The following is a 26,599-nucleotide window of genomic DNA, read 5'->3' as shown; positions in this document are numbered from 1 at the left end:
CTTTACTCATTTAAGGGCGTTGAGATGTGTTAAGTAAGCATTTAAGTCAAAATTTATTGAGCAACTCATCCAACGGCCCAGCCTCTTCCCTGCCAGAGTTCAGCTGTTGTGTTGAAACCTTATTTCTCTGTGTGAGCACGTCTGACTCAATCTCAGTTTCCTACACACACACACTTGCAAGTTCCCTACTGCGCGAGGGAGTGTGTGCGCTTTATCTGAACGTATATGTGTGTGTGTTGTTACTCTAAACAAAAATCCAGCTTCCTCACTTCTCTGTCCTCATTCTGGTAGCTGCAGCCCGTGCCGTTCAGCACGGCTCTCTTCTGTCCCCTCGTCTCCATGACAACCGGCTGTCATAAAGACATCGCTCTCTGCACACACCTGAGATCAGGAAGAAGGAAGCGCTTGGTGCCGCCCACGCCCGACTCTCTAAGGAATCCAGGTAGGCAGACACCCTTATCCACGCTCTTATTCAGTGTTGATTAAGGGGCAAACACTCCATGTCTGCAGCATGATCAAACAAGTACAATATTTTCAGTAAAGAAGGAGGGTGTGGGAAAAGGAAAGCTGTAGCATGTGAGGGACAGCGAAAAGTTGTTGTTTTGCTTCAACTGGACGAAGAAAGTTTCTCGACTTCTTCCTCCGACAGATTAACAAAACCCTTCTGAGAGTGTGTTATCACTGACAGCTACCGTCACCATCATTACTCACGTCAAATAGCACAGGACTGCATGTCACCATGACCTCAGAGGTGTGCACATATTTGTGACCCAGCAGAGAGAGAGCCGGTCTGAGCCTGATCACCAGTAATAGGCAGGTGGTGGATGGGAGCGATCATGTGGTGTGAGGTGTTTAGGAATCCTCTTTAGATGAAGAATGCTGCTCTGACTTCCATGATACAGGTCTGGCTGTTTGAACACACACTCGCAGCAACACACACCCACAAACAGGTTGAACAGGGGCACAGGAGGATAGCATTTCCCATCCGGAATGATAGGAGGGAGGGTGTGCTGAGAGTGCGGGCAGTTTGATTCTGGTTTGGTGGGTTTTGGGAGAAGGCTGCACCTCACACACACACCGGGAGGGTGATCTAGAAACGAAACACAAACGTGAGGAACAACAGAGAGGGGTTTTTGTGTCTTTTAATACAAAGGTGAAGGAAGAGACGGGAGGAAGTTGGACCTGGGAAACTCTGGCGTTTTGAGGGCTTCATCAGAGAGGATAGCTCTGGAATGATATTCGGATGGTGCGCTCAGAACTTTTTTTTTTCTTCTTTATTCCTCCTCCCTCATCTTTCTCCCCCCCTTCTCGGCTCGTTGGAATGTGGGGCTTATGTCAGTGAGAGTCAGGTACAGACTCACTAATTACCACTGCCCTTCCTCCCTCCATCCCTCCCTCCCTCCTTCGTTCTCCCACTGTAGCGCTCTCCTTCAACTCTGTCACCTCCTGCTCTCTCCTCCACTTTGAGACCTTGTGCTCTCCCCCTTTCTCCTGTCTCCTGCTGTTACGTCTACAAGTGTTGTCGTGACTGGAACAGAGGAGAGGACAAACAGAGAGGATCTGAGTCAGAAACTGAAAGAAAAAAAACACCAAAAGGAGAAGAGAAACTCTGACTTGTCCTGTCCGACTGTGACTGGTGGTTTGTGTGTCTGTTTCAAGTATTCTGAGACCTCCTGTCGTTGTGCTTTTGGGGAACCTGTCACTGAAGGCACCGAGGTCGCTGAGAACCTGACACTCTTCAGAAGAGCGGAGGAAGATGAGTGAGTGACAAGTGGAGAAAGAAGAACCGACGGTGACGCTTCAACTTCGCATCCCATCATCCTGCAGGTCAGTTGAAAACTCTCGGTCTTGTTTTTTTGCTCTGACAGTTTTGCTGTGAGAGGGCCAGTTGAGGGACATTGTGTGTTTTCTCACCTGGAGGTTTAAAGGCGCGCACACACGCGCACAGACACAGTGGGTATCTGGAAGGACATTTTTTCAGCTGGTCCAGTGATCACACTGACCCAGCTGACTGCTGTAACCTTCACTGCAAGGTTACTGGATGAGGACTGGATGTTTATTTGCGTTTGTGTGTGTGCGTGTCTGTCCATTTGATGTCTCCTCAAGTCACTGTGTGTGTGTGTTTTAAAAAACTGGTCGAGCAGGGCGCCAGTCAGCCTTGAGTGTCCTGTTGTTGTACAAACACGATTTAGATGTGTGTGTGTGCATACAGACAGTGTGTGCAGGAGAAGTACTTGTGCCTCATAATGTTTTGCTAATTTGACATTCAGAATCTGTTGTTCTAATCCTTTCATTACACTGTTGTTTTTCTTTTTTTTTTTGCCAATTAGATTTATTTTATATTTAACTTTAAATTATGGCCACAAATTTTCATTCAATTCTTGACATAAATCTAATCTAAATCAGAGAGGAAATTAATTCTCATTCAACAAAAGTATTTTTTCCCACAAATTTGTTAACTTTCACTTTTGTCAGTTTTTTGTCATACAGCAATGAAAGGAATGAAATGAGGAATTTTCAAACATGCTTAAAGGAACTAAAAATAGTGAAATACAAAGAGGAGCTTTGACGTAGCACACCAGCACCAATGCTAGAACGCTTTATTGTACTATAATTATTAAGAATACCTGTACTTTTGTATTGCTACACATTGAAATCATTTAAAAAAGAATATCAGGTTTGAATAAAAATTAAAAGAACTACTGTTTAAAAACTGTTAAAAAATATATTTTCACCCCCACTGAGTGACATTTTTGTCTTTTCACACCGATCATCCGATTAGACAGCAGGAAAGTCTGGGTAAAAATGCCGGTTTATTGTCCTCTGACTTCATGGAAACAAGATGATTGAACACAATGAATGCTTTGGCGAGGGAGGTGTGTGCCGAAGTGCAGGTTCAACCTGTTTTTTTCCTTTAAATTTGTTTTATTTTAAAAAGAAATAAATATAGATAATCATGGCAGTTGGTAAAACACCATAAAACTTTTTTTAATTGTGTTGTTTACTGATCATTTATAATGTAAAGTGTGTAGTGTAAGTTTTAGGAAGTCAGACAGGACATTTATTACTCTGCAAATCTCTAGAGTAAAGAAGAAGAAAAAAAAAACAGCTTAAGCGGCATGAATCAAGCCCACAGACACCCACAGCGAGTTCAGGATCATGTCACATGACTGTCACATGACTGTCACGTGACCAAGTCACGCTGACGGTGAGGAAGCACCGATTCAGTCCGCCGTCTGACTAAGTTAAAGTCCCCTAATTCAGCAGAAGTAAGCAGAAATGCAAAGCCGCTGTGAGCAGACACTCACACATGCAGCTCGGGGGGAGAGGGGAGCTGCTGGCACTATTGTGCTGTTTATACAACACCTGTAACAAGATCTGATCTCCCCTCTCGCCCATTCTTTCAGTTTGTCACAAACACACATACCTGGAGAGCACAATGACCACATTCTTCCCATCTCTTAACCCCCCTCCACCTTCCTCTTTGGCTCCCCTCTGATGGAGCCACAGAGCAGCAGTGCAGGAAAGCAGAACCATCCAAATTAGAATAACGTGTTCAGGTAAAGAGAGTCATTTCTCAGAATATTTGTTACACCCATCAATATGTGGTAGAATCTTGAAAATGTGGAATGGACAGATTTCTTTTTCATATTTGAAAGATAGAAAACAAAGAAATCAGTGTAGCTGAGTCGGAGGTTGAAGCTGCTGTCTCATCTGGGCTAAACGAGTTGCCCTAACCCTTTGTGTATTGGCAGTTTTCATCAAAAATTTAGTAGAAAAACAATTAATTTGACTTTTTTTATTTTAAAACAGGTCAACATTAATGTCATTGCTTTGTTTTCATCTAAAGTCCTCCATCGTACAGCTTGATTCAACAGCAAATTGATTGTTGGAATTGAAACTCACAAAAAAAGAAGTTGTTAAGGTAGCAACAACACACATGAAAGTGTGGTTTTGACTTCACTGAATACCTAGCTTAAATACTTTGCTGTCAGATACAGGCCTCCTCTGTCAGAGTATGACAAGATTGCTATTTTTAGTGTTTTTCCTTCAAGTTCTATAAGGTTATATGCATGAACACACGAGTATTAGCATGTTTGGTCTGCACTAGAGTTTTGCTGATGCTTTTTTGAACTTTTGAAATGTACTGAAAGGATTGCCTATATATTGATGCACCTGCTATTGTTTGCATTTGTAATTTGAAACATCTTGTGTGCTTGATGTTGCTGTTTGATGCTGATTTTTTAGGCTCCAGGAAAAATAATGGGGAACTCCATGTTTTTTTTTAATTTTCTGCTGGTACTCATTTTTTTTCTTTTTATTTAGGACAATAATTAAAAACGTGTTAAGTAGAATTAAAAAAATATTTAATTTTTGTTTTGCTTTAAATATCCACTCCAAAGAAAATCGTGTTTTTGGTGTTTTTAGCATGTTCTCATTTCATTTTTTGATGATGGAGGACATATATGAAGAGAATTAAGCTTAAAAATTACATTTCTGAATATTTCTTTATTTAAATTGTAAATCAGAAACTAATGCTGTGTTGATGCAAGTTACTATGGTGAGCCACAAGCTCCATTTGCAGAGTTTCTGCAGAAACTAAGTCCTATAAAACGACATAGGCTTTTTACATGAGGCTAAAAACGACAAATCATAAAAAAATCAATGGGAGCACTTGAAAAATATTGTATATCAAAAAAGCACAAATATTAAAATCAGTGGAGCAAATATGTAAGCATGACTTTCCACACAAAGTAGGTATCAAAAAGTCTTTATTTTTACTTGTTTCATTATTTCCCATCAATCTGTAGCTTCACCTTTTATTATCACGACCTCTACCACATTGCTCCTTTAATCAACCAATTTTGACGTAGACGTATAACCCTGGACTGATTTCACAACAGCAAAGTGTTTCATTGAGACGGACTCTTGAGCAACTGTCTCCCGTATGAAAACTTTGGAGGACTGTTGAGAGTATAAACACATGATATCCAATCACTGTGAAGGATAATTCAACCCTCCTCCTGTCGTGTTTTTTCTTTCTTTTTCCTTCGTCTCGTGCCTTTCTGCTGTTCAACCTTTCCCCCCTGACTAACCCCTGGACCCCCGTCTTCCAGTGCGGTGACACCCCTAAACTCTCCATCCTCTCCTATTATGCAGCTCCCTCTTTGTCTTCCTCGTCCTCCGTTCTCCTTGTACACTAATGCTCTTATTATGCTTCATTTCACCGCTAGTTTCGTAATCCACCTCTTTCAGGTTCCGTTCTGTGTAAATGAGAGGACTCAAACTCATGAATACACTCCTCTATTGTTGCTCCTGAGGTGATCCTCCCTCCATATTTCCTTCATATGCAAATGTTTGCACAAATACTAACTCTTTAAAGTTTGCTAGGATTTCTTTGAAGGATTCTGACTTTCCCCTCAAGTGTTCTGAAGAAAATATGTTAAAATTTGGCAGCTTTTTCACTCACTTTGATAGTGATATTTTTTAAGTTGTTTTATTTTATACATATGTTTTTTCTATTCAACTTTTTGTTTTCTATGTTTTTTTTTAAGTTCACAGCTCCCTTTCATCCTTAGATGTATTTTATCTTGACATATTTTTTTATATACAGTATATGTACCAAGTGGCTCAAAAGCAAACAACAACAAAACATCCTTGCACAGATTGTCAAGTAAACAGTTAGATAGCTACTCAGCTCTGCTAACTAATGAAATATAACAGCACCATCCATAGAAATGACTGGACGGACTGTGGAGCAAGGTAGGACCATTGACTGTAAATGAGAACTGGACTGAGTGAGTGTGACATCAACCACAGAAAATGGCTTATTTCCTGCTCCAAATAACTCAGTCAACTCAGTCGCCATTTTTTCCGATAAGGACGTCACCATATTGGCGCCAGATGGCATCAGTAAGCACTGATTGGTCCAAGTCGGTTTGAGTTTTCGTTTCTATGGCAACAAATTTCACCAATCAGGACTGAGTTTGTTGGAAAGCCCCACCCCTTCCACTTGAAAGCCGGCTTGGGAGAATCTGTCAATCAAATGTTACAAATGTTTAACATACTATTTATTATTGAGACATTTGATTTTTTAAGTTTACAACTTGAATAACTTGCGCTAAAGAAAAAATATGGAGCAAGAAAAAAGGTATCAAAGCAAGAATGGTTACTCTGAGAAATATACTGACAGGAGCGAATCCGAATTCCTTCCCTACCCCTACAGTTTCTCCCTAACTCTATATTTAGCACTCCATATGGAGAGAAATGGAAACATAGTGTCTGTGTCAAATTCAGACGTTACTCCCTCTCAATGATGTAATCAACAGTCACCAGCGCTCTTCACGTGGTTGTGCTTCAGTGCACAGCCATGTGAAGAAATGTGTTTCTCCTCCGTCGCACAGTGCGATGAAGATCACCCTACTGGTTTCAGACACGACTAAAACTCCAAATGCCCCTACCTGAAGAGATAGGGAGAAGCCGTAAGGGTAGCGGAAAATTTGGATTTGGCCAGGGTTATAGGCACTTCTTTTTCAATAGAAGTATATGGAATTTTGACTTCTATTTTTACTTCCTATTTCAGACGTGAGGAGGGGGCACTCAGTCCAGTTCTCAAATATGTAGTCAATGGGTGGGACACACCTTTAAAGTCCCAATCCGATCATATATTGATCTAATTTAAAAACTTTAATTATGATTATGCAGTTTTAGGCAAAATCAGTGTCGTTTTCTAGGACGTAGTTTCTGCAGAGTGGCAGGAGTTCAACAGATATTCGCCTCTGAGTTGTGGGCATAGAGTAAGCGCCTCCATATCCCACAATCCATCTGGTTACGTGCTAGCTTACAGCCTCTTCACAACCCCAGCCTAACATTACCAGGGCAACAAAAATGGCGAGCAATATTGTGGTTTTCCAGTCGTACAGTTTGGAGCCAGATGGGAGTTTGGACAAGGAAAATGAGGACATACATGAATCTATTTATCTACAAGTGGATGCATCAGAATGGAGCAGAACAGAGAATGTATTTGGTCTGTTTTTGATTCACCACCGTTTGATTAAAAAAAAATACTCAAAGATGCAATTTTAAGTCGAATTGTCTTTATAAATGTCCTCCGAGAAAAATCATGTTTTTTTTTTTATCAGAGTGGTATCTTTAAAGAAGATGGACCAAACTCTGTAGTTATGGACAAACAGCAAAGACCGGCTGTGACATTGAAAAAACCAAAAACATGAGAAACTTGGAAAAACATCAAGCGGTGACAGAAGTGATGCCCCCCTACGTTGTGCCAGAATGGAATGTTCCACGACCCATTTACTAAACTGATAGAACACTGTTGCCACATGCAGACACACTCCAGACAATCAAGCTCATCCTTCCTCTGAATTCTCGCTCACACTTCTTCCTTCTCTGTTACGTTCAAATATTTCCTGCTTTGTCTGTGAGCAGTATCACTGTGCAAGTGAATCGCACACGATTCCAGGTTCTCAGGATGATTTCTTTTTGGCCTGTTGTTGCAGTGCCCGTTTCTGTGTGGTTTGCGTGACACTATTTAGTTTAACTATTGTGTCTCTGCAAAGGGGCGTTAGCCGGAGTTGACTGGCCCTGAATTCCATCGGCTTTTTATTCTGCTCTTATCTGCCTTTATACTTCCCCCTTCTCACTTTACTGAGAACATGTGTGTGTGCTTCTAGGTGTGTTGGAGAACGATTTGTCTTTTCATAAAATGTAAATATCCTCTGCATTTAAAGTCATATATTTTTTTAAAATGCTGGTCATCTATGATGCAGTTTTACCTGAACATATAAAAAATAATTAGAATGCAGATTTGTTTATGCTTTAAAGCCACTTTTTATGTCCCACTTCTCTTTTTTTGTAATTTGGATGTTTGTTTTTCTTTCTTTTATGAAGTTTTGTTAAGTTTATTCTTATTTGTGGACTTTTAAACACCAATGCTGTAAAGGTTTAGCTTCCGACATCATTTTTAACTGCTGCTGAGCTACTAATTACAACATGTGTTGTGTATTTTCATGTTTTACTTTGTCTTTGTCTCCGTCTTTCCCAGGATCTTGCTCTTTGTCTTTGTCTTTTCAGTTTACAGTCTTACCCTATTTTCTCCTTGTTGGGATCATGTTTGGTGTTACTAGAATTAAGTAGGATTTCCTGCTTTGTTGCTGTCTTCTTTTTGATTTATTTATGAGAATTTTTGTGCCAGAAATCACAAGTAAGGAAAAACCCGTTGAGCAAATTTGTTGTAGTTAATTTGACCTTTCCAGTTTGCTAAAAACAATTATTTTTATGGCTTGTCTTAATTTTTCCTAAAGTGTTACTCCAATCATCTTTTGATCTATTCTAAAAGTGGTCCTTTAATTATGATTGTGCAGTTTTTAGGGGGAAAAAACAGTTAGAAATTCACTTCTGAAGTGTTAGCAGGACTGAGCAGTGTTAGCCTGCCTCCACTTCCTATCATCCATCTGTTTGCGTGCTCTCCCACTAGCTTAGAGCCCCTCACAACCCCAACCTAAGATTAGTGGTGCAACAAAAATGGCGAGCAATATCAGCCACACATTCTCACCCCCATCTCGTCATATATGGACGTATGGTTGAGGCTCCCTCCGTGACACTTGTTGATGTTTTGGGTGTCCCCAACTCACGCCGTACAGTTTTGAGCTAGATACCTGCTAAGACGAGAAAAAACTAAGACGTTAGTTGTCTACAACTGGATGCATCAGAATGAAGAGCAGCAGCAAACTTGTGGCTTGTCGTAGTTTAGCTTCTGCGTCACACCTACAAGCTTTTTCAAATTGCATTTTTTCGTCTTTTCCTGATTCACAAAGATTTGAGTAAAAAAATACAAAGAAACACATTTTTAATCTTAGTTTTCTTTATATCATGAGGAAAAGAACATGCTAAAACTCCCAAAACACAATTTTCATTGGGACTGGTCTTCAAATTTTTAGTTTTAAGTCCTATAGTTTGTTGTTACACAAGGTCAAAGTCTTCCCTTACTGTTAATTTCCATTCTGGCTGCACATCTCCCTCTGTTCTCCTTATTTCATATTGATTTTGGACTGTACACTCTCTTGGAAGACAATCTGTTTTTGCTTGAACCATTAGCAAACTTTTTGTGTAAGCAAACATCTTCACGCTGCACTGACTTGTAAAACACGAAAACCATAAACATCTGGGTAATAATCTGATATTCTGCCGGCAGAATCAATATTTATACCATCATTACTAGATCTGCTCATTATTTTACATCTGTGCTGTGTAAAATATGCATCTTCCTAGTATGTTTAATATTTAGATTTGGTTGTTTTGTAAGAATAAAAAGTAGAAGTCAATGAAAAGTTGCCTAAAATTAAAACTTTGATTAGAAAGTATGTTGTTTACACTGTGGCTTATATCGCTTGAGCATGCATTTAATTAATGATTTAGTCATAAAGAATCTATAGTGGATGCCCTTCTTATACATTTTGAAGAAATATATATATATTTGTGATTTTAAGACAAATCGCACGACATAGTTGTTATGTAAGTTTATGCATTTAGAGTGAATCTATTCTCACTAGACAGAATGTAAAAAAAAACAGCCACATAAAACATAAAAACCTTGAGAACAGGAATGGGTTTGATTCCATCTTCCTCTTCATCACATGACGGAGTTAACTGCTGAGGAAAGTACAATCATCCATGCTGACGTTACAGTGGTTTACTGGTTATTGGGCAGATAATGAGCAGTTCCAGTGTGGTCAACAGTCACTGGGACTGTTTTGTCCTCCTGTTTTTGCAGATTCTTCATATCTTTCCCTCTAAGTGTCTCTTTCTTTGTCTCCTTGACCTTGGACGGAGTTGTGTGTTAGGATTTACCGAAACTCTTTGGCTACTTAGCGACATGCCACCTGACTGAACCAGCTGATCAAGCTCCAGGCAAAAGGGGAAACACACGGAAAACAAAGTGTCGGGCCTTTTCATCACATCCCATTTCTGTGTCTTTTTTGCGATGACTCAGTAAATCAGAGAAAAAGGAGAGCAGGGCCGGTCGATAGTGTTCAGAGATTTTAACCTTTTCGATCAACTTTATTTCCTTTTAGAAGATGTGACGTTCAGCATCTGGTTTCAATCAAAAAGCATGTTAGAAAACTGTAGAAACGCTGTCACCAGATAAACCCCTCTCATTGGAAGCGCTGCCGATAAAGACGAGTTCTTCTTTCAGCTGGAGGTGTTTTCATGAGAAACATGAACTTTAACCCCCCGTGGCCCTCCGGCCTCTATCACGTGTCCTGCAGGGATGACACGCATGTCAGGACGTCTCTGTAATGTTTATGTTTCCAGTAACCGGAGAAGAGAGTTTGAGGTTTACATACAATACATCCCCCCAACTGACACGGTTTCAGTCAGTATTTCTGACATCTGTGTTGAGGCATCCATCTACGTCCTCTTACACTAAGACAGAACGTCCAAACCCATCAGACATTAGAATGTCCTAAACTGTGCCCTTGGGCTGGAGTGCATGGTCTCTGTAACCGTCGTAGAGATCTTTCTTGTTGTTCACCTCAGACCTGTAGACCCAGTTCCTCCATCTTGATCTCTGTGAATGCTGAGTAGATGTTATCTTCTCTGTTGTGTGATGCACACGTAGCATGACTCAGCCTTTTTTTGTTAGTTTTTTTGTATTGTATGACATTTACAGCAATTTAATTTATTATTTTTTCTTTTGGGGGGGATTTATGGTGATGTGCACATTTTTTTTTATCTTACTCCAACCTAACCCAACCCCTTTACATTAATCTTTTAAAATTCTACAAATAATAATCTATTACTTGGAATTCTCAGAGGTTTTTTTTTTTTTGCTTATTTTAAATTAATAAAATAAAGCATCCTCAGCCTTAAAATCTAAAAAGGGTTAAATTATTCAAATGTATTTTGATTTTGACCAAAATGTTATAATTGAACCATATATTCATTAAGACTACTTAAACAAAAAGAAAACAAATTATCAGTTTTTATGTTTTTTTTCCAACCTTATTTTTCTTAAGTTTGCTAATATAAATATATTATTCACCAAATTGGAGTATTTTGAGAATAAAGGAGATTTATTTAATTATTAAGTCTACCTAGTTTCCTCAAAAGTGAACTTTCATGTATATGAATTCGGCCTGCCACATTAGAATCATAGACATATATTAATCACTGGACAAAGCGAGGTATTGACATCACCCATGGAAAATGCCTTATTTCTGGCCCTCACAAAATGAGGCCAAAGCTATCACCGTGGCTTCCTGTTTGTCATTTTTAAACCCATCAACAGTGATTGGTCCAAGTCGGTCTGAGTCACGTTTTTAGAGGAACTACTGCTACCAATCGTGAATGAGCTTGTTCGAAGGCCATACCCCTCCCACTGAAAGCGGCTCGGGAGAATCTGTCAATCAAACGTTCTGGCAGCCCATGCTTTCACTGAGGCATCTAATTGGTCAGTTTATAACTTTAAAAACTTGCGATAAAGAAACCTTATTTTGTTTTTTTAATTAGAAAGAAGAAGTTAAAAAAGAAGGTATCAGAGCAAGCGCAATTATTCTCACAAATACTGTATAATGACAGATAAATAACTATTTCTTAATAGAAGTCTATGGGATTTTTTGCAACCACCAGGTACTTCCTCTTTGGAACAGGAAAGGGGAGGGTCTGATACGTCCAGTGATTATACAGTCAATGAGTAGAACTAAAATTTCCTGAAAACTGTCAACATACAGCATACCTGAAGCTTCATCCAGTCCACACCCAGCATGTTGTGACGCAGATCTTATCAATCTAAAACCCTCGTCCAGGTGCTGACACCACCAGTACGTAAAACAGACGCCATAACTGACAATCCATTTACCACAACTTTTTATTTTGACCATATTTTGGATCAAATTTCCTTAGATTTTTCTTGCCAAACGAAACGTATTTATTCAAGCAGCATAAAAAAATATATATTTTTCTATTAACCAACGTTTTGACATTTTCTTGTTTGAAAACACAGGTTTTCTTAAACAAATGTGTCTTTTTCCTTTTAACAAAATGTTAGAGGGATATAAATATGAATTATTTTAAACAAGCATACACTTCCAGAACTATTCTTGCAGGCTTTTTGTAGAAAAACCTCAGTGATCATGGAGCTGCTGTTACTTCAGTCTGTCAGCAGAAGTCACTGTTCTTTGTTAGGTTAAAACTTCAAAGTTTGAAGTGTTCAGGCAGAAAGTCTCAGATCTTAAGAGGGTTTGTTTGTCCATCACCACTTTTTAGTGTTTTAATTCTTTCAAAATCTTTATCACGATGATTTTTCTCATTGACATAAGTGTCCAAAATCATGTTTTACCTTAGAGAATAGATGCCTGACTCTTTCCATGAGTCCACTCTTTTCACAGCCGACCCTAAGAAAACGTTTGGGTTGACCTACGACCTAAACGAAGTGGTCGCACGTCCGTCCTTAACAGAGTTGTTGATTAATCTGTCACTCGTTCAACACAAAGACATCCCCTGACTTCAGTGTGAGCTAGACCAGGCCTCGTAGTCTGTCGGGGTTGTTTAAGGTTACGTACGACCCACTCATTGTCCTTTCTCTTCTCCTCGATCCTCTGTGTTTCTGTTAGATATAACTGGAATGTGACAGGTTTAGTCACGTTTGCATTGTTCTTATCTTTGATGAGTTTAGCAGCTTGTTGCTGCTAAAGAGACTCTCAATTGTTACCTCACAGAGCTCACCAGCTGACACTGTACTCCACGACCCTCCCGGCCATATTGATCTCTCACCATCAACATTTTTGCCACTTTATTTGTACAGGAAAAATGAAACAAAAAAACACTTAATTATCACTCTTTTTTTAGATAATTTTGACCTTTAATGAACTTCCAGATTTAATATTTGTTCTTTCTTTGTAAATTTGAATTAAGACAAATACAGCCAGTTAGCTGCAATATTGCTCGCCATTTTTGGTAATATGAGGTTGGAGGTTTGAAGGGCTGCAAGCTAGCAGGAGAGTGTGTAAACAGGTGGATGATGGAAAGTGAGGGTGGGCTTACTCCATTAGTTTCACCCACAACTCAAATGCAAACTTTTAATAAACTCCTGCTGCAATAATGCAATAATGTTTTTCATCATCATAATTTTTTTTTTTTTTACAAGTACCTCTTTTTTGTCATTTCTCTTGTTCTTGGTGCATTCTAACCTTTTACTTGTGGCTAAAAATATCAATCATCAAATGAAATTCTCAATTATTTTAAATTGCGCCTCAAAAAGGGCCCCAAAACCCCCCAAAACCCCTTTACAGATCAATTATTTTAGAAAATGCTACTATTAGCACATGGAATATTTGTCTGTGCTGTAAATCTGTATACACCTATAACAACAACCTACATAAGTTAGAGATGCGCTTTGACCTTTTTCATTTATATCTTTAAAATGTAGAGTTAAACAAAGATCTCTGAAGATTCAAGTCTCATCTAAAAATTTCACAATAACCCTTAGATACCATCTGGACATAGTAGGCCAACAGAAAACTTTTTTTTACCAAGTGTTGGTGTTTTTTCTATTGCAGCATATGATTGTCCCGTCCAAGAGTCCATTCTTTAATACCAAATTAACTAAAGCACACACAAAACATTTAAAAATGTTTTGTGTGTGCTTTAGCTTCTATGACTCCTTTTTAGTTGCAAAAGCAAAGGTTAAAAACATAATTAGTTTTACAAAAAGCCCAAGATTTTAATAAACTCCAAAAAGGCTCAATAGCAGCACTTTGCACATCTGTGTGTTTCTTTACCAAGTGTTTCGGGAAATTTGGGTAAGATTCTTTACCTTTATTATTTGCTTTTTGTCATAAGACCTCTATGAATATATGAACCAGCAATATCAGTTAATTTTTTTTTTTTTTTGCTGTTCATCTTAAATTCCCACCCAGTTCATCTTTAGATCGATTTTTAAAGCATTGCCAGTGTTTTCTTTTCTTTTTTTTCAATCATTTTTAGCTAAAATTAAACTAACTTGTATTGATTTCTAGGACATAGTTTCTGCAGAGCAGCAGGAGTTCATTAGAAATTTGCATCTGAGTAGAGGGCAGTACTGTTGCCATGGAGTAATTCCCATCATCCCTCTGATTAGGGGCTCTTCCGCAAGTTTACAGCCGCCCACAACCCCAACCTAACATTAGAGGTGCAACAAAAATGGTGAGCAACATTGAAGCTAACCAGCTGTACAGTTTTGAGTCAGATGTCAATAGATGGATTCAAGCCAGGAATATTGACATTGATTCATTTTTTGTTAATCTCCTTTAACTGAGAAAGAGAATGAGAGTTTACATGACCAGTTCGAACAGTTTAAGATGGAAAAAACAAAGCTTTTATTGCAACACTGCTTTTTCCCTCATTGTAGTCAATCATTTCAGTTTGTCACACCCTCTGGCCTTTTATTCTTTCCCTTTGGTCTGAAACTTTATCGAGAAAGCAAGATTGAGATTAAAAGAAGGAGGAAATACAGAGGTGTGTGAGTGTGTGGGGGGGAGTTTACCTGTACTGAGTGGCCCCACCTCTCCTCTCTTATGGCCACTGAGAATGATTAACACCAAAGCACCTTTGCTCACCTCACAGCATGTCTTAATGCTGCGGCACCAAAAAGAGGGGATGGACAGAGGGAGCGACTTTTAGACAGAGTGTGAAGAGCACACTGACAACAGCCTCTCTGCTGCCTCATCACTGTCTGCACCGGGATACAGGTAAACACCCTCTAACAGGAACATTTATTCTTGTTGTGTTGCTAGTTTGGGATCAATCTGACCCTTGATCCTCTTTAACTTTAGGATTCGTTTCTTCCTAACCATCCCATAGTAGAATTTCCCGTCTTGCTTTGTGTGAGTCTACCAGACTTGCCTGTTTGGCAGCCTCAGCTCTGATTGGAAAAGAGCAACAAAAGCACACCAGTGAGTGGAGTGGAGATCAAGGAGTCTTTTCAAAGAAACCAGTGGAACCAGTGGAGTGGCATGACATTGTACAGTGTGTGTTTAGAGTGGCAGATTAAAACAAATGTCTCACTGAGTACACAGAGAAACTGCTATCATCGTTCATAGACTTCCTGGCTCTACGTCATGTAATATATGGACTTTTGCCCTGGTAAGGTGTGCTGTTTGTTCAGTGTGTTTGTGTCAAAGATTCAATTGCTGAATGTTCTGATTCACTTTTTCAAGGACAAGTGGAGAGCAGAGAGAGAGAAGCGGTTACGTGAGCCGTTCATGACTCGCTTTGGCGTGTTTGTCAACAGGGTGGGCCCAAGTTTGAGCAGGGGTTAGCTGCTTTTGTGGCCCGCTCAAGTTGATGGGATGTAAAGGATGCTTGGAAAAAAGATGGCAGCAGGCAGTTTATCATTTGATTCATAAAAGTTCTACAAACATTCTTACACTGAAAAAAATGAAATATTGGATCAATTATCAGAGGTTCTGTAATTTGTTACACTAAAAATTATTAGCTGTCATGAAACATTTTGAGTTGATGGTTTACTCAATGTAAAATTTTAATTTGACTAAACTAACATGAGTTTAATTGCATTGTTAATTGATTCAATGTTTCATTTTTTTACAGTGTAAGTTGATATTCAGAAAAACTAAAGGAATTTAAAGCCAACATTCTATTTTGTTATTAGGTAAACACTTTTTAATTAAGTTATTTTTGTTACTACTATAATTATATTTCCTATGACTTTCTTATCATTTTTCTTAGTGCATTTGATTTTATTAATATAACATAAAGTCGGAAAATTTTCCTCTTTTACGCCTTTCTTCTTTTCAAGGAAGAAATCCATATTTCATAAAAAGGGTAAAAACAATTTTTTTCAGCAAAAATGTTTTTTTTTCAAAGAGGCACTATTTTTCTTTAAATAAATGTAATTGGAGCCAGGTCAGTTCACCAGGTAACCACTAGGTGGCTTGTTATGCAAGTTAAGTCAGTCTCTTCCAGATTAGTGAACAATGAATTGCGTTCAAAGCAGAAAAAAACGAGAATAACGTGGTTGCTTTGCAGATAACTGCTGCCAAACTCCAACCCGAAAGTGTTCATTTTTTGAAAAAAAAAGAAAAAAAAATATTTATTAAAGCTTAAAACTGAAAAAATCGTAATCTGGATTTCTTCCCCCTATATTTACCTTACAAATGGAGAGTTATTCAGACATTACTCCCACTCGATGATGTCATCAATAGTTGCTGGTAAGCTACGTTACTGGAGAGCTGCTAGCGCTCAGAAATACAAAACAACAGTGGTTTTATAACTTTAAAAAGGTTGTTTTAAAACAAAAAAAGTCATTACTTACATTTACATGTAAAGTTCTGTGCTTCAGAGAACACCCACGTGAAGGAAAGTGCTGCCGCGGAACACCCTCGCTGCTGAAGGTTCTGTATCCTTCCCCCTCGAGGGTTACTCCTTTAAAAGACTATTTCGGACAACCCTACCCCTTCAAATTCCCCTACATTTGGAGGGATTGGGAGAAGCTGCAGAGGAAGAATTCGGAATCTGCCTTAAGTTAAGATGAAGTTTTATTCGAGCGACATTGGGGGGAGGGGCTTCTGGTTCCAGTTGAGGAGTTATCTACACGATCTTTAACAACTACCCGATCGGTATCCGCAGGGGCGTGGTCTTTGATTTCTATGCGGGTGTCAAAAACACTAGTCTGTTTTTCCTGTTGTTTGCAGAGTTTGGAGTTTGATGACATATTTTCAAATCAGTGGAGCTGAAAATCTTTCTTCATATCACTCCAGTACAAAACAACAAGGTCCACGCCTGCTATGTATGCAGTCATTGGTGCCAACATGTCTGTTTTCAACACATAGTCTGACAAGAAAACACATTTTAATGGAAGTGTTGTTAAAATAATTCTCAAAATTGACTTATCATTGATCACCACCTATGAAAAGGCTTTATTTCCTCTTGCGCTGGCCTTTGGGAGCCCCCCCACATCCTTCATAAAGCCACCTTTTCCAGGAAGGCCACAGCGGTTTTTATCCCGAGTGTGACACGGTCAACGTCAGGAGAAATAATTGTTTGAAACAATGTCTGCTTGGGCCTTGAGCGGGCTAGCTGATTACCCCGAGGAATGTGTTTGCCCAAGGAAGCAAAGCCCCTAAAGCTAAAGCAGCTCTTCTGATTAGCCATGACTGCGTGGCTGAATAAGAGCCCCCTCTGTTCAGAACTCCTGCTCGGAATAAGACAAATAAAATGCTCTGCAGAGCTGCTGATCTGGGCTCTTTGCAATATTGTTTCCAGTTTTTGCACTCTGGAGTCAGGCTGCCATGGTTTTGAGTGACGTTTGAGATAACTGTGAAGGTCCTGGAGGCAGGCTCTGGAGGGAGGGGTGCTCAGTTAAATGAACTGGAATCATCCTTCTCCGGTGAAGTTAGTGTGGGCTGGAGGCAGTGACTTCCAAACTCTGTCTGACTTGAAATTCTTCTGGCTGGTTTCACTTTGAAGGGCTTTCTAGTGCCAAGGGAGTCCTCCTCTCCCTCTATCTTTTGGTGTTTTTGCTCCTCCAGTCTTTACCTTCTTAGATCTCCTCTGCCTGCAAACTCAGTCTTTTCTTGATTTCATTTCATTCAGTTCTGCTCTTTTTTAAAGGTTAGGTGAGCCAGAGGAATGATGGCGACAGGTACAGGAAAGAAAAGTGAGACGAGTGAGGCAATAAGTGTCTTGCAATTATGCTTTAAGGGAAATAATGGAATTTTGGGGGGAATATCTTGAATCTGCTTTCGACTTGTTTTTGTTGAAGAGCTGAGAATCAAAATCTGCTTCATAAGAATATCATGTGACCTCAGAGGTCAGCCACAGTTCTCACTTCTCTCTTTCTCCTGTCAAGTTCAGAGTTACAGAACAACTAGCTGGGACAATATATTCTCAGACGATGCCAAAGTGTTCGGGATTCATTTAAAACGCAGTGAATCATCCACAGCTTAGGGACCCAATCAAAGGAAAGTTGCATTTTTGGTGATTTTAACATTTCTCGATGGAGGTCATATATTTTTTTTAATTCAAATTGTATTAGATCAGGAGCAGATGAAAACTGCAGATCTGAAAAGTTTCAAGTTTCATTTTCTGCTCCAATTCTAATTCATCCGATTCCAGAGAAATATATCCATTAACTTCTTCCCTTTCATCCTCTACCTCAAAACTGTGCGGCTGGATAGCTCCGATATTGCTCCTCGTTTTTTTAGCTATGCTAATGTTAGCTTGGGCTTGTGAGGTGCTATAAGCTAACAGGAGAGAGCGTAAACTAAGGGTTCACGGGGAATTAGCAGAGGCTAACTTCCACAGCAATTCAGAAGCAAATTTCTAATGAGCTCCTGCTGCTCTGCAGATTTTAGCAAAATAATGATAATAAAAGACTACTAAGAGCGCTTTTACAATAGAATAAAAAATAGTTGGAGTGGGACTTTAAGATGGCCAACAAATGATGCATTTAAAAAAACCTTAAAGTTAGTGAAATTGGCTGACTTGGAGGAAGCAGCTTCCAGGAAAACGCAGCTAAGTCCGGTTTGCTGCTCCAGTTCGTGTCATTCTGTAGAAAAAAAAACCAGCAGGACCTCCAGTCTTGTGACACACTGCTCATTCACTCGTCACAAACAGTCATCATGCCATTTCAGACGAGATACAGATTAGAAGTGTTTTTGCATACATCTTTTTCTGATTATTTCCTTCTTTTTCTCCCATGCAGCAGATTCCATTACATCTGCGTGTGTGTTTTTTTCCTCTGACAGTGACCTTGCTAAAGAACCGGCTTATCAGAGATTTAATTCAAGGTCATATCTGCTCCTCTTGTTCTATTTTCCTCTTGATTTCTCCACCGGTGGAGCATCAACCTCATTAGCTGTCATATTAAAAGTGAAAAACGTGATCAATGAGCAATCAATCAAGCCTAAACAGATAATCTATAATTGGTTTAAATCGTGTAAAACTGTTTTGTCTGACAACAAATCCTTAGCAGAAACCAGATTCATCAATCATTCCTGTCATTCTTTGTGCTTGTAGTTGGTTCAGCCCTGATAAATACAAACAAGACCGCCCACGTGTCAAGCTGCATGTTATTTTACTTTACTGCATTCAACACAATGACTGTGGTTTGTTTTGAATTACTGTCTTCATTTAGCAGTTGTCTAAAGGTCATTCTGCGTGATAGTGTTCCTGTTTGTTAAAGATGGAAACTTACAGCGCGGTTGAAACGAACTCGAAGGATTTTGTTGGCACAACAAGTGACTCAGCAGAATGCATTGTTGCTTTGTGTTGTTGTTGAGTTTGCCTTTTAATTTGAAAATGAGAGATGAGTGACTATTGAGGAGATGTGTTTGTTGTTTGTGTGGTTGTAGGTTTAACTGTTAACTGTTGACCTGTTGGGCTGTGCGGTCACCAGAACACCTCAGTCAGGAGGCGTCCTGATTGGCTGCCACTAATGACAGGAAGTTAATCTTTACACTGACCTCCTTAGGAGAAATCAGAGTTCACAAACTTAGTTTTTCTTCAGACATTCTGACAATACAGTATGAAAAGAAATTACTGCTTTTCAATGTTTATCTGAAACTTTAGTCGCTTCTCGAGAAATATATTTTTATCGAGGTTAAAAAGGCTAAAAAATGTATGTATTTTAAATTGTGCAAACATAATCTTTTAACTTTCAAATTTATTGAAACCCAAGTATGATTATTTGACATAAGTAAAAACTTATTTTATAATTTTAGTTCTTAAATTATTTTACTTTCAAAAACTTTATTAATAATATTTTTCTTGCAAGACAGAGAATAAGACAATTTTTTCTTGAACCAAGAGTCTTTTTACTTTCTTAAAATTCAGTTTTTGCATTGGTGGGCTTCCCTCTTCCTCTCATCTCTCCATCTTATCACCAGTAGAATCTTTTTTACAGTCTTCTTTGGTTTGCAGTAACTTCAGTAAACGTGGGTACTAATGTTGTGATATCAAAAACTGGTAGAACCAGAATTCCACCTGCTCTCCTCCATCATTGTTTAGTAATCACCCTAAAAATCTAGTTCGTATTTTATGTCTTTTTACATAAATGTGAATGTTTGGGTTATTTTAATGGAAATTGTTTATTATTAGGATAAAAAAATCAATCAATTAATCATATTTGCTTTAATCTGAAACCTGCTCCTCTGTTTATCGCTGGTATTTATACTAAAACAAACCCTTTTGGAGTGTTTGCTCAGTCTGCACGGCGCAAGCAAGTTTCAATAGCAGCTGAAACTCACACTGAGTGTGCTATTGACCCCGCTATGACTTTCACCTTTTCTTTCCCTCACTTTCTCCTTTCTCACTCTTCTTTGCTACAGTTTGAGGTGTTTTTCCACAGAAACTCCTCCAAACTGAGCACCCCCTGTAACTTTGTCCCTGCTGTTTTTTTTGTTTTTTTTTCTAACTTGCTATCTGGTCTCTTGACTGCCCAGGAAGGTGTGTATTGTTTGTACAAGTTAAGCTGCACTGGGAACACACTTGTTGTGTACAAAAAAAAAGTATGCACACTTTATGACAAAACAAGTGCATTTAAACACATGGAGAGTCTTGTGCTGACATGACATAAATCCCTCTAGTGGTTACTCCCAGGCAGAATTTCCTAAGGTCCTCTCACTGTGACACAAACATCAGGAAGTTTAAACATTTCCTGCCCCTTTTTTTGCCTCTTTCTGCATCTCTAAGCAGAAAACCCTCGAAGGCCTGTAAAACCAGATTTCCCATCATATAACTCTCAGTCCAGGAACGTTACTGAAGGTGAACAATCCGGTTAAGGAGCTGTTCATCCCATTATTTTTTGGTCTTCAATGAACAAATGGTGGATACTTGATAAAGCAGGGTATGGAAATGTCTCAATATTTTTTATTTGTCTGTCCTGGTCATTTTTTATCACTCTGACCACTTGAAGTGAAAGATATTTTAAATTTGCATAATGAATAGTAAAGTATTTTCTGATCGTAAAAGTGCAGAATTTCCAAACTAAACAGAAAAAACATATTTTAAATGATACAGTTTTACTTTCATGCCCCCTAGTTTTGTTAAATAAACTATTACTAAATAAAGACTAAAGTGAGGCACACAAAGATTTCATGGCTTCTTTAAAAGTAAAGCTGGAATCCATCTTTGAATGCACACTGTGCTCAGCAGTACCTATTTTTTTGCTCCACCCTCACCGGCTCTCATGGCTGCAGCTTTAACCTCGTTGTGTGTGTGTGCACGAGTGTGCGTGTGAGTAAAGGAGGCTGGACTCTGCTCAGTGCCCTGCTGTACCTGTCTCTCATGGAGGTGGACTAACACTCCCAGAGCAGGCGGCCAGGCAGCGCAGCGCTGTGACTCCTCAGGGGTAGCTATCCTCTCAGACCACTCTCTGCTTCTTCTCTTTTCCTCTTTCCATCCCCTCGGCTATGATCAAGCTTTGACAAGATTTCTGATTTGTTCCGGTCTTAACTTCCTCTTTTCCACTGCCTTTTGTTGCTTGAAAAACGTTGTTGCTGGAAAAACAAGTACTTTGACCTGATAAGTTCTGTGCCTTTTTGTTTCCAGTTGAATTTGTCCTCAGTTGAAGGATGAGTTAAACTGGGATCGCATGAGTCATTTAGCACCCTGTCTGTTTTTGTGTGGCAACAGCAGATTGGGGCTTACGTTTTAAGTGCTCTGTTGATCCTGCTCTGCTGAGTTGTGTTGTCAGTAGCTGCCGGGTGGACGCTGCAAATCAACTGCATCCACGTGTCCACGTGTGCGCTCAGGCACCCATGTTTCCCCGTAAAGTGGATCAATGTCAGTCAGAATAACCAGGACAATAGATGCATTGTTCCTCATTTCTGAAAAGGCCTGGATTTTCAAGGCTCCATAATATGGAGTGAAATGGGAAGTTTGTTAGTTTACTTTGAAAAAAAAGCTGATTCTTCTATAAAAATGAGTTGATTTAACATGACAAATGGAGTGTGGTTTTACTCCTTTAAGAAGCGTAAAAACTGCACTTCATTTGTGAAGAAATTGTGGAAATTTACCCAAAGTTGCCAGGTTTTGCTTATGAAACTCCCCCTTAAGGAAACCCATAAAAGCCTCTGTGTCTGCTCGTAAAACAATCTGGCCCCCGGTTAACATGCTGTTAATAAGCACAGAGTCAGGTGCTTCTATCAATCATAAACATAACTTAATGGGCAATAGGGGCAGCAATAACCGGAACACTGACTTTCTTCGCTTGCTCGCCGGCTGCTCCGTCCCCCCTCCCTGAGCTAACCTTTGACCAGGTGAACTCTGAGTCTAAGCTCGGGTTATGTTTAACCTGTGAACTGCTGGCTGCTCCTGTCAACCTGCACAGGAATGATTCTCATAACTTTCTAGATTGTTTTAACTCGCTGAGTCATTATCTGTAAAACTTTATTCCTTCTGCGAACAAAGATTGGGATTTGTGTTTGCCGGAGTTAATTATCTACCTTGTAATTCATCAGGTTTCCTTCTTTCACAAATGAATTGTCACTTTTTTTAAAAAGGCACTCACTCCTTTCGATGTTAAAGAAACTTTTGGGTCTTTTATATATTGGATTTTCACTTCAGTTTTGTCAGCAATGAGGAAGCAGGTCAAAAAGCAGGAAGCAGGATAGCTTATGTCAGGAGTAAAGGTCTGACAGACATGTCGCAAGGAGAAGAATTCTGCATATGTGTCACCAGAATGCTACACCGTCTTAGTGCTACAAAGCTTCGTCTTTATCGAGCGAATACTGTCCTCCCTTTGTCATCGGACAGCAAGATAAGCCTGATAAGACATGGAGTCATGTTAGCACTTTGGGCGATATGAAGAACAGAGGGAGGACACGTCAGGCTTCCAAACCAACCACAGAGATGTTAAAATGTAGCTACATTTTTGTGAGTTCAAGGAAACTTCACCCTCTGTGAGCAGAATCAAAAGTGCATTTACTAACAGTTTCTCCATATTGAGATTCCCTTCCCTCCAGCAAGATGGAGGAGGAAACTGCAGCACGTGCTTGCTACTACTTGACTTTGATGTGTTTTGACCCTCTTGTCAAAACAGCCAAATCCCGTCACTTCAGCCAGAAAGCATTCATTGAAATCGATCTCATTCTTTTTTAAACTGATGCTCGTGTATTTGTTGTCATCTTAAGAATTCCAGCCTTGGGGGGAATTGAGCAGGTGCATATATGTGTGTGGGAGAGAGACGGATATCAGGTCAGGTCAAATGAGTGTGCATGTTGCCATGGTTGCTTAGCTTTGTAGTGTTCCACCATTGTTGTGACAGCCTCACCTATCTCTGTCAAAGTCCAAGCAATCTTGTTAGCGGCCTGGCTATCGAGCAAAATGTGCCTTTTTTTGGTAGCTAGGTTGACGTTTAGCTACTTGTTAGTGGCCTGGCTAACAGGCAAGATGTAGTTCTTTCTTTTTTTTTTTTTTGCTAGCCAGGAGGACATTTAGATGGCGGCTTGGCTTGCGAGGAAAATGAGGATTGTGTCTGAATTCCATCATTACTCACTAGTGCACTATTTTGTGCATTTACCATTTTGTCCAAATTGAGAATTACAAAATATTGTGCCCTAGAAATTTCTCCCAGAAGTCTTTGCGAAAAACCAGCATGCATTGATGCTCACAAAGGCTATCTCCGAATTCCTTCACTACTAACTATATAGTGTATTCACCCAGCGTGCATCAATGCATTGTATTTGGACAATTTTTGTGTTTAAATATATTTTTTTTCATCAACTTTTTCGTTTTTTTAGAACACAGACGTCGTAAAATTCTTGTATTGATTAAAAATTAAATTCGTGAAATTTGTGACTCTATAACCTAGCCTACTTGCTGGTAAAAAATAAAATAAAAAAAAAACTAGTGAGCATGGTTTGAATTGTTTTATACTCCAGGGCACTTGATAGTCCTGCACTAGAGTTAGCAAGTAGGTAATGAATTTGGACATAACCTACATTGGTGAATAGGCATATAGACCACAATGCACTGGGTTTAAACAATTTTGATGAAAAAAAAATGTTTTCATGTATTTTATTTTATAAACGTTCCAAATTGATGAAGATAATCGTCAGAATACAGTGGATTCATAAATAGTGGCTTTTTTTGGTTTGCTATAGGAGGACATTTAGTTACTTGTTAGCAGCCTAGCTAGCGAGGAAGATGTGGCTTTTTTCTTTTTTGCTAGCTAGCCAGACATTTAGCTTGATGTGTGCACCTTTGATTGGTTTCTCCAGAAATTGAGGATACTGAAGGATTTGGAATTTTTCTGAATGTAGGCTGTGTTGAAAATAAAGTAAGAGGTTTATGTTTGGGAAGCCGATTTCTGTTCTCTGGTACTCTTTTAGGACTGTGCCCCTTAATGAAAGCACACACACACACACACGCACACTAAAGGCTACACCCACACATTGTATAACATTCATATTGATAAGAAGGTTGAAAGTCCAAGGTGGACTTGGTGTGTGTGCTTTTGTGTTTAATGAGTGTGTGTTGGAGTGGGTCACAATGTACAACAATTAAATGTGCAGAATTTTTGTCACAGCTTGAGGTCAAATTTCACAAAGAATTACTCAAGTAGCTTAATTCCAATTGGTCTTTTTTCTGACCCACACACACGCTTGTCCCACCCATACACTCACACACTTATGAAAACACACAGAGCATGTGACGGAGCCATACTGAGCGGACCTTGAGCTAGAGTTTTCAGGGTTTACAGCCCTTCGTGTTCTCAGATGGGGGTCAGAGGTCAGCTAGGGATCTGAGGGACTCAACAAAACAAGGTTGTAAAACCACTGATAGGGGAAGGTGCCCTAAGGATTTATAGACGCTTTATTTCCACTCTTGCGCTCAGGTCACAAAATGCATCTTAACTACTGGCCATATTGTGCTTACTGTTAATCGATTTTCTCCACCTTAGCAAGCAGCCATTTTGTGAGAGGTTTGGTTTAATTCGATGTCTTCCTGTCTTCCTCCAGATCCCCAAACTGATTGGATGGTTAAGTCAGAATGACAGCTGAAGATCCTGCTGCTTCTTCAACAATGAGCAATAACGCTGCCCACGCTAAACCCTCCGCTGCCTCCCACCATTCTCTCCATGGACACATGAACATCCCAGAGGGGGTTGCAGGAGCCTCCAATGAAGCTGCACTGGTGGCCTTGATGGAGCGCACTGGCTACAGTATGGTACAGGAAAATGGTCAACGCAAATATGGCCCCCCTCCAGGCTGGAACAGCCCATCTCCTCCTCGAGGATGTGAAATCTTTGTTGGGAAAATCCCAAGAGACGTTTATGAGGACGAGTTAGTCCCAGTGTTTGAGTCAGTAGGCCGCATCTACGAAATGCGTCTCATGATGGACTTCGATGGCAAAAACCGAGGGTATGCATTTGTGATGTACACAGAGAAACATGAGGCCAAAAGAGCTGTGCGGGAGCTAAATAACTATGAGGTGCGGCCTGGTCGTCTGCTGGGGGTCTGTTCTTCTGTGGATAACTGCCGTCTTTTCATTGGTGGCATTCCCAAGACAAAGAAGCGTGAAGAGATCCTGGAGGAAGTCTCCAAAGTGACAGAAGGGGTATTAGATGTGATAGTTTATGCCAGTGCTGCAGACAAGATGAAGAACCGAGGCTTTGCCTTTGTAGAGTACGAGTCGCATCGTGCAGCTGCTATGGCTCGCAGGAAGTTGATGCCTGGCCGTATTCAGCTGTGGGGCCACCAGATCGCTGTGGACTGGGCTGAACCAGAAATTGATGTAGATGAAGATGTGATGGAGACCGTCAAGATCCTCTATGTTAGAAATCTAATGATGGAGACAAATGAAGAGACAATCAGACAGGTAGGACTTCAGCGTTTGTGATATTATTTGTGTTCTGAAAGGAAAGCTTGCTTTTACTAGAATTAATTTATATGGTTTAAACTTTATAAACAGTGTAGTACCAACCAGACTTTATTTTCTTGAACAGCCTGCTTTGTTTTGACAAGTGTAAAAGCTAATCTGAACTTGGAACAAAGAAAGAAACTTTGATCCACTTGAACGCATAGGTTGCAAGTGAATACTGGTGTGGTTACCCACAGTGTGAATTTACTATCTGGCAAACTAGGTAAGAAGACTTATAGTGGCATTAACACTAGCCTTTTAGGCTAAAAATATAAAGATTAAAGCAGCATTTAAGAAAAAAATTGAATGCAGTGACAAGTAGACCAGTAGAAGTTAGACAGTATAGATGCTTCTTCCTACATTATCAGAGATTTAAGTACTAACAAGGCATTCTCTGTAAGTTTTTCCTTCAGTGGCTGCTTTTTGGGGCAATGCCACTTCCAAACATGCAGCTATATTAGCAGGAAAATGCTGTTTAACTCATTAACATTCAAATAACACAGACTGACATACGTTAACTCCTCGACAGTTTATGCGATCAATGGGAATCAACTGATTCTGACATGGAGAAAAACAGCTTTTCAAATCAGCTTTGCACCAATATGCAACACATAAAGTGTTAAAGTTGCTTTTCTCCTCTTTAGAATCTGCTAGAATAATAAAAGGCAGCTAAATTGGGATTATTGTCGAGTCAAATAAGAAAATGCAATGACTTCTT

General features: G+C 39.5%; 1 protein-coding gene and 1 long non-coding RNA gene across 15 annotated transcripts in view; one reads left to right on the top strand and one right to left on the bottom strand.

The window, feature by feature from the left end:
- Positions 1-276: 276 nt before the first annotated feature.
- rbm47 (RNA binding motif protein 47) overlaps positions 277-26,599 on the top strand; it is a 34,677-nt gene continuing 8,354 nt past the window's right edge. For 6 of the 14 annotated variants that reach the window (XM_024289681.1, XM_024289679.1, XM_024289678.1 and 3 more), the window contains exons 1-2: positions 1,519-1,827; positions 24,981-25,839. In XM_024289681.1, coding sequence (XP_024145449.1) covers positions 25,012-25,839 — 828 coding nt within the window. In that variant the 5' untranslated portion in view covers positions 1,519-1,827; positions 24,981-25,011. Of the gene's footprint in view, positions 443-1,117; positions 1,247-1,518; positions 1,828-14,599; positions 14,748-15,116; positions 15,142-20,254; positions 20,864-21,258; positions 21,368-24,980; positions 25,840-26,599 lie in introns of those variants that run through there. The other 8 variants (XM_024289672.2, XM_024289670.2, XM_024289671.2 and 5 more) reach the window with 8 other exon arrangements.
- LOC118598960 lies at positions 1,125-4,145 on the bottom strand. The gene is made up of 2 exons (XR_004948203.1): positions 3,428-4,145; positions 1,125-1,528 (listed from the first exon to the last, which is right to left on the bottom strand). It is a non-coding gene; the product is annotated as an uncharacterized LOC118598960 (long non-coding RNA).

Source organism: Oryzias melastigma, linkage group LG1 (assembly GCF_002922805.2).
Source record: "Oryzias melastigma strain HK-1 linkage group LG1, ASM292280v2, whole genome shotgun sequence".
Classification (NCBI taxonomy): Eukaryota; Metazoa; Chordata; class Actinopteri; order Beloniformes; family Adrianichthyidae; genus Oryzias; species Oryzias melastigma.
The sequence above is the reverse complement of the archived record's forward strand: the minus strand, read 5'-3'. Positions and strand labels throughout refer to the sequence as shown.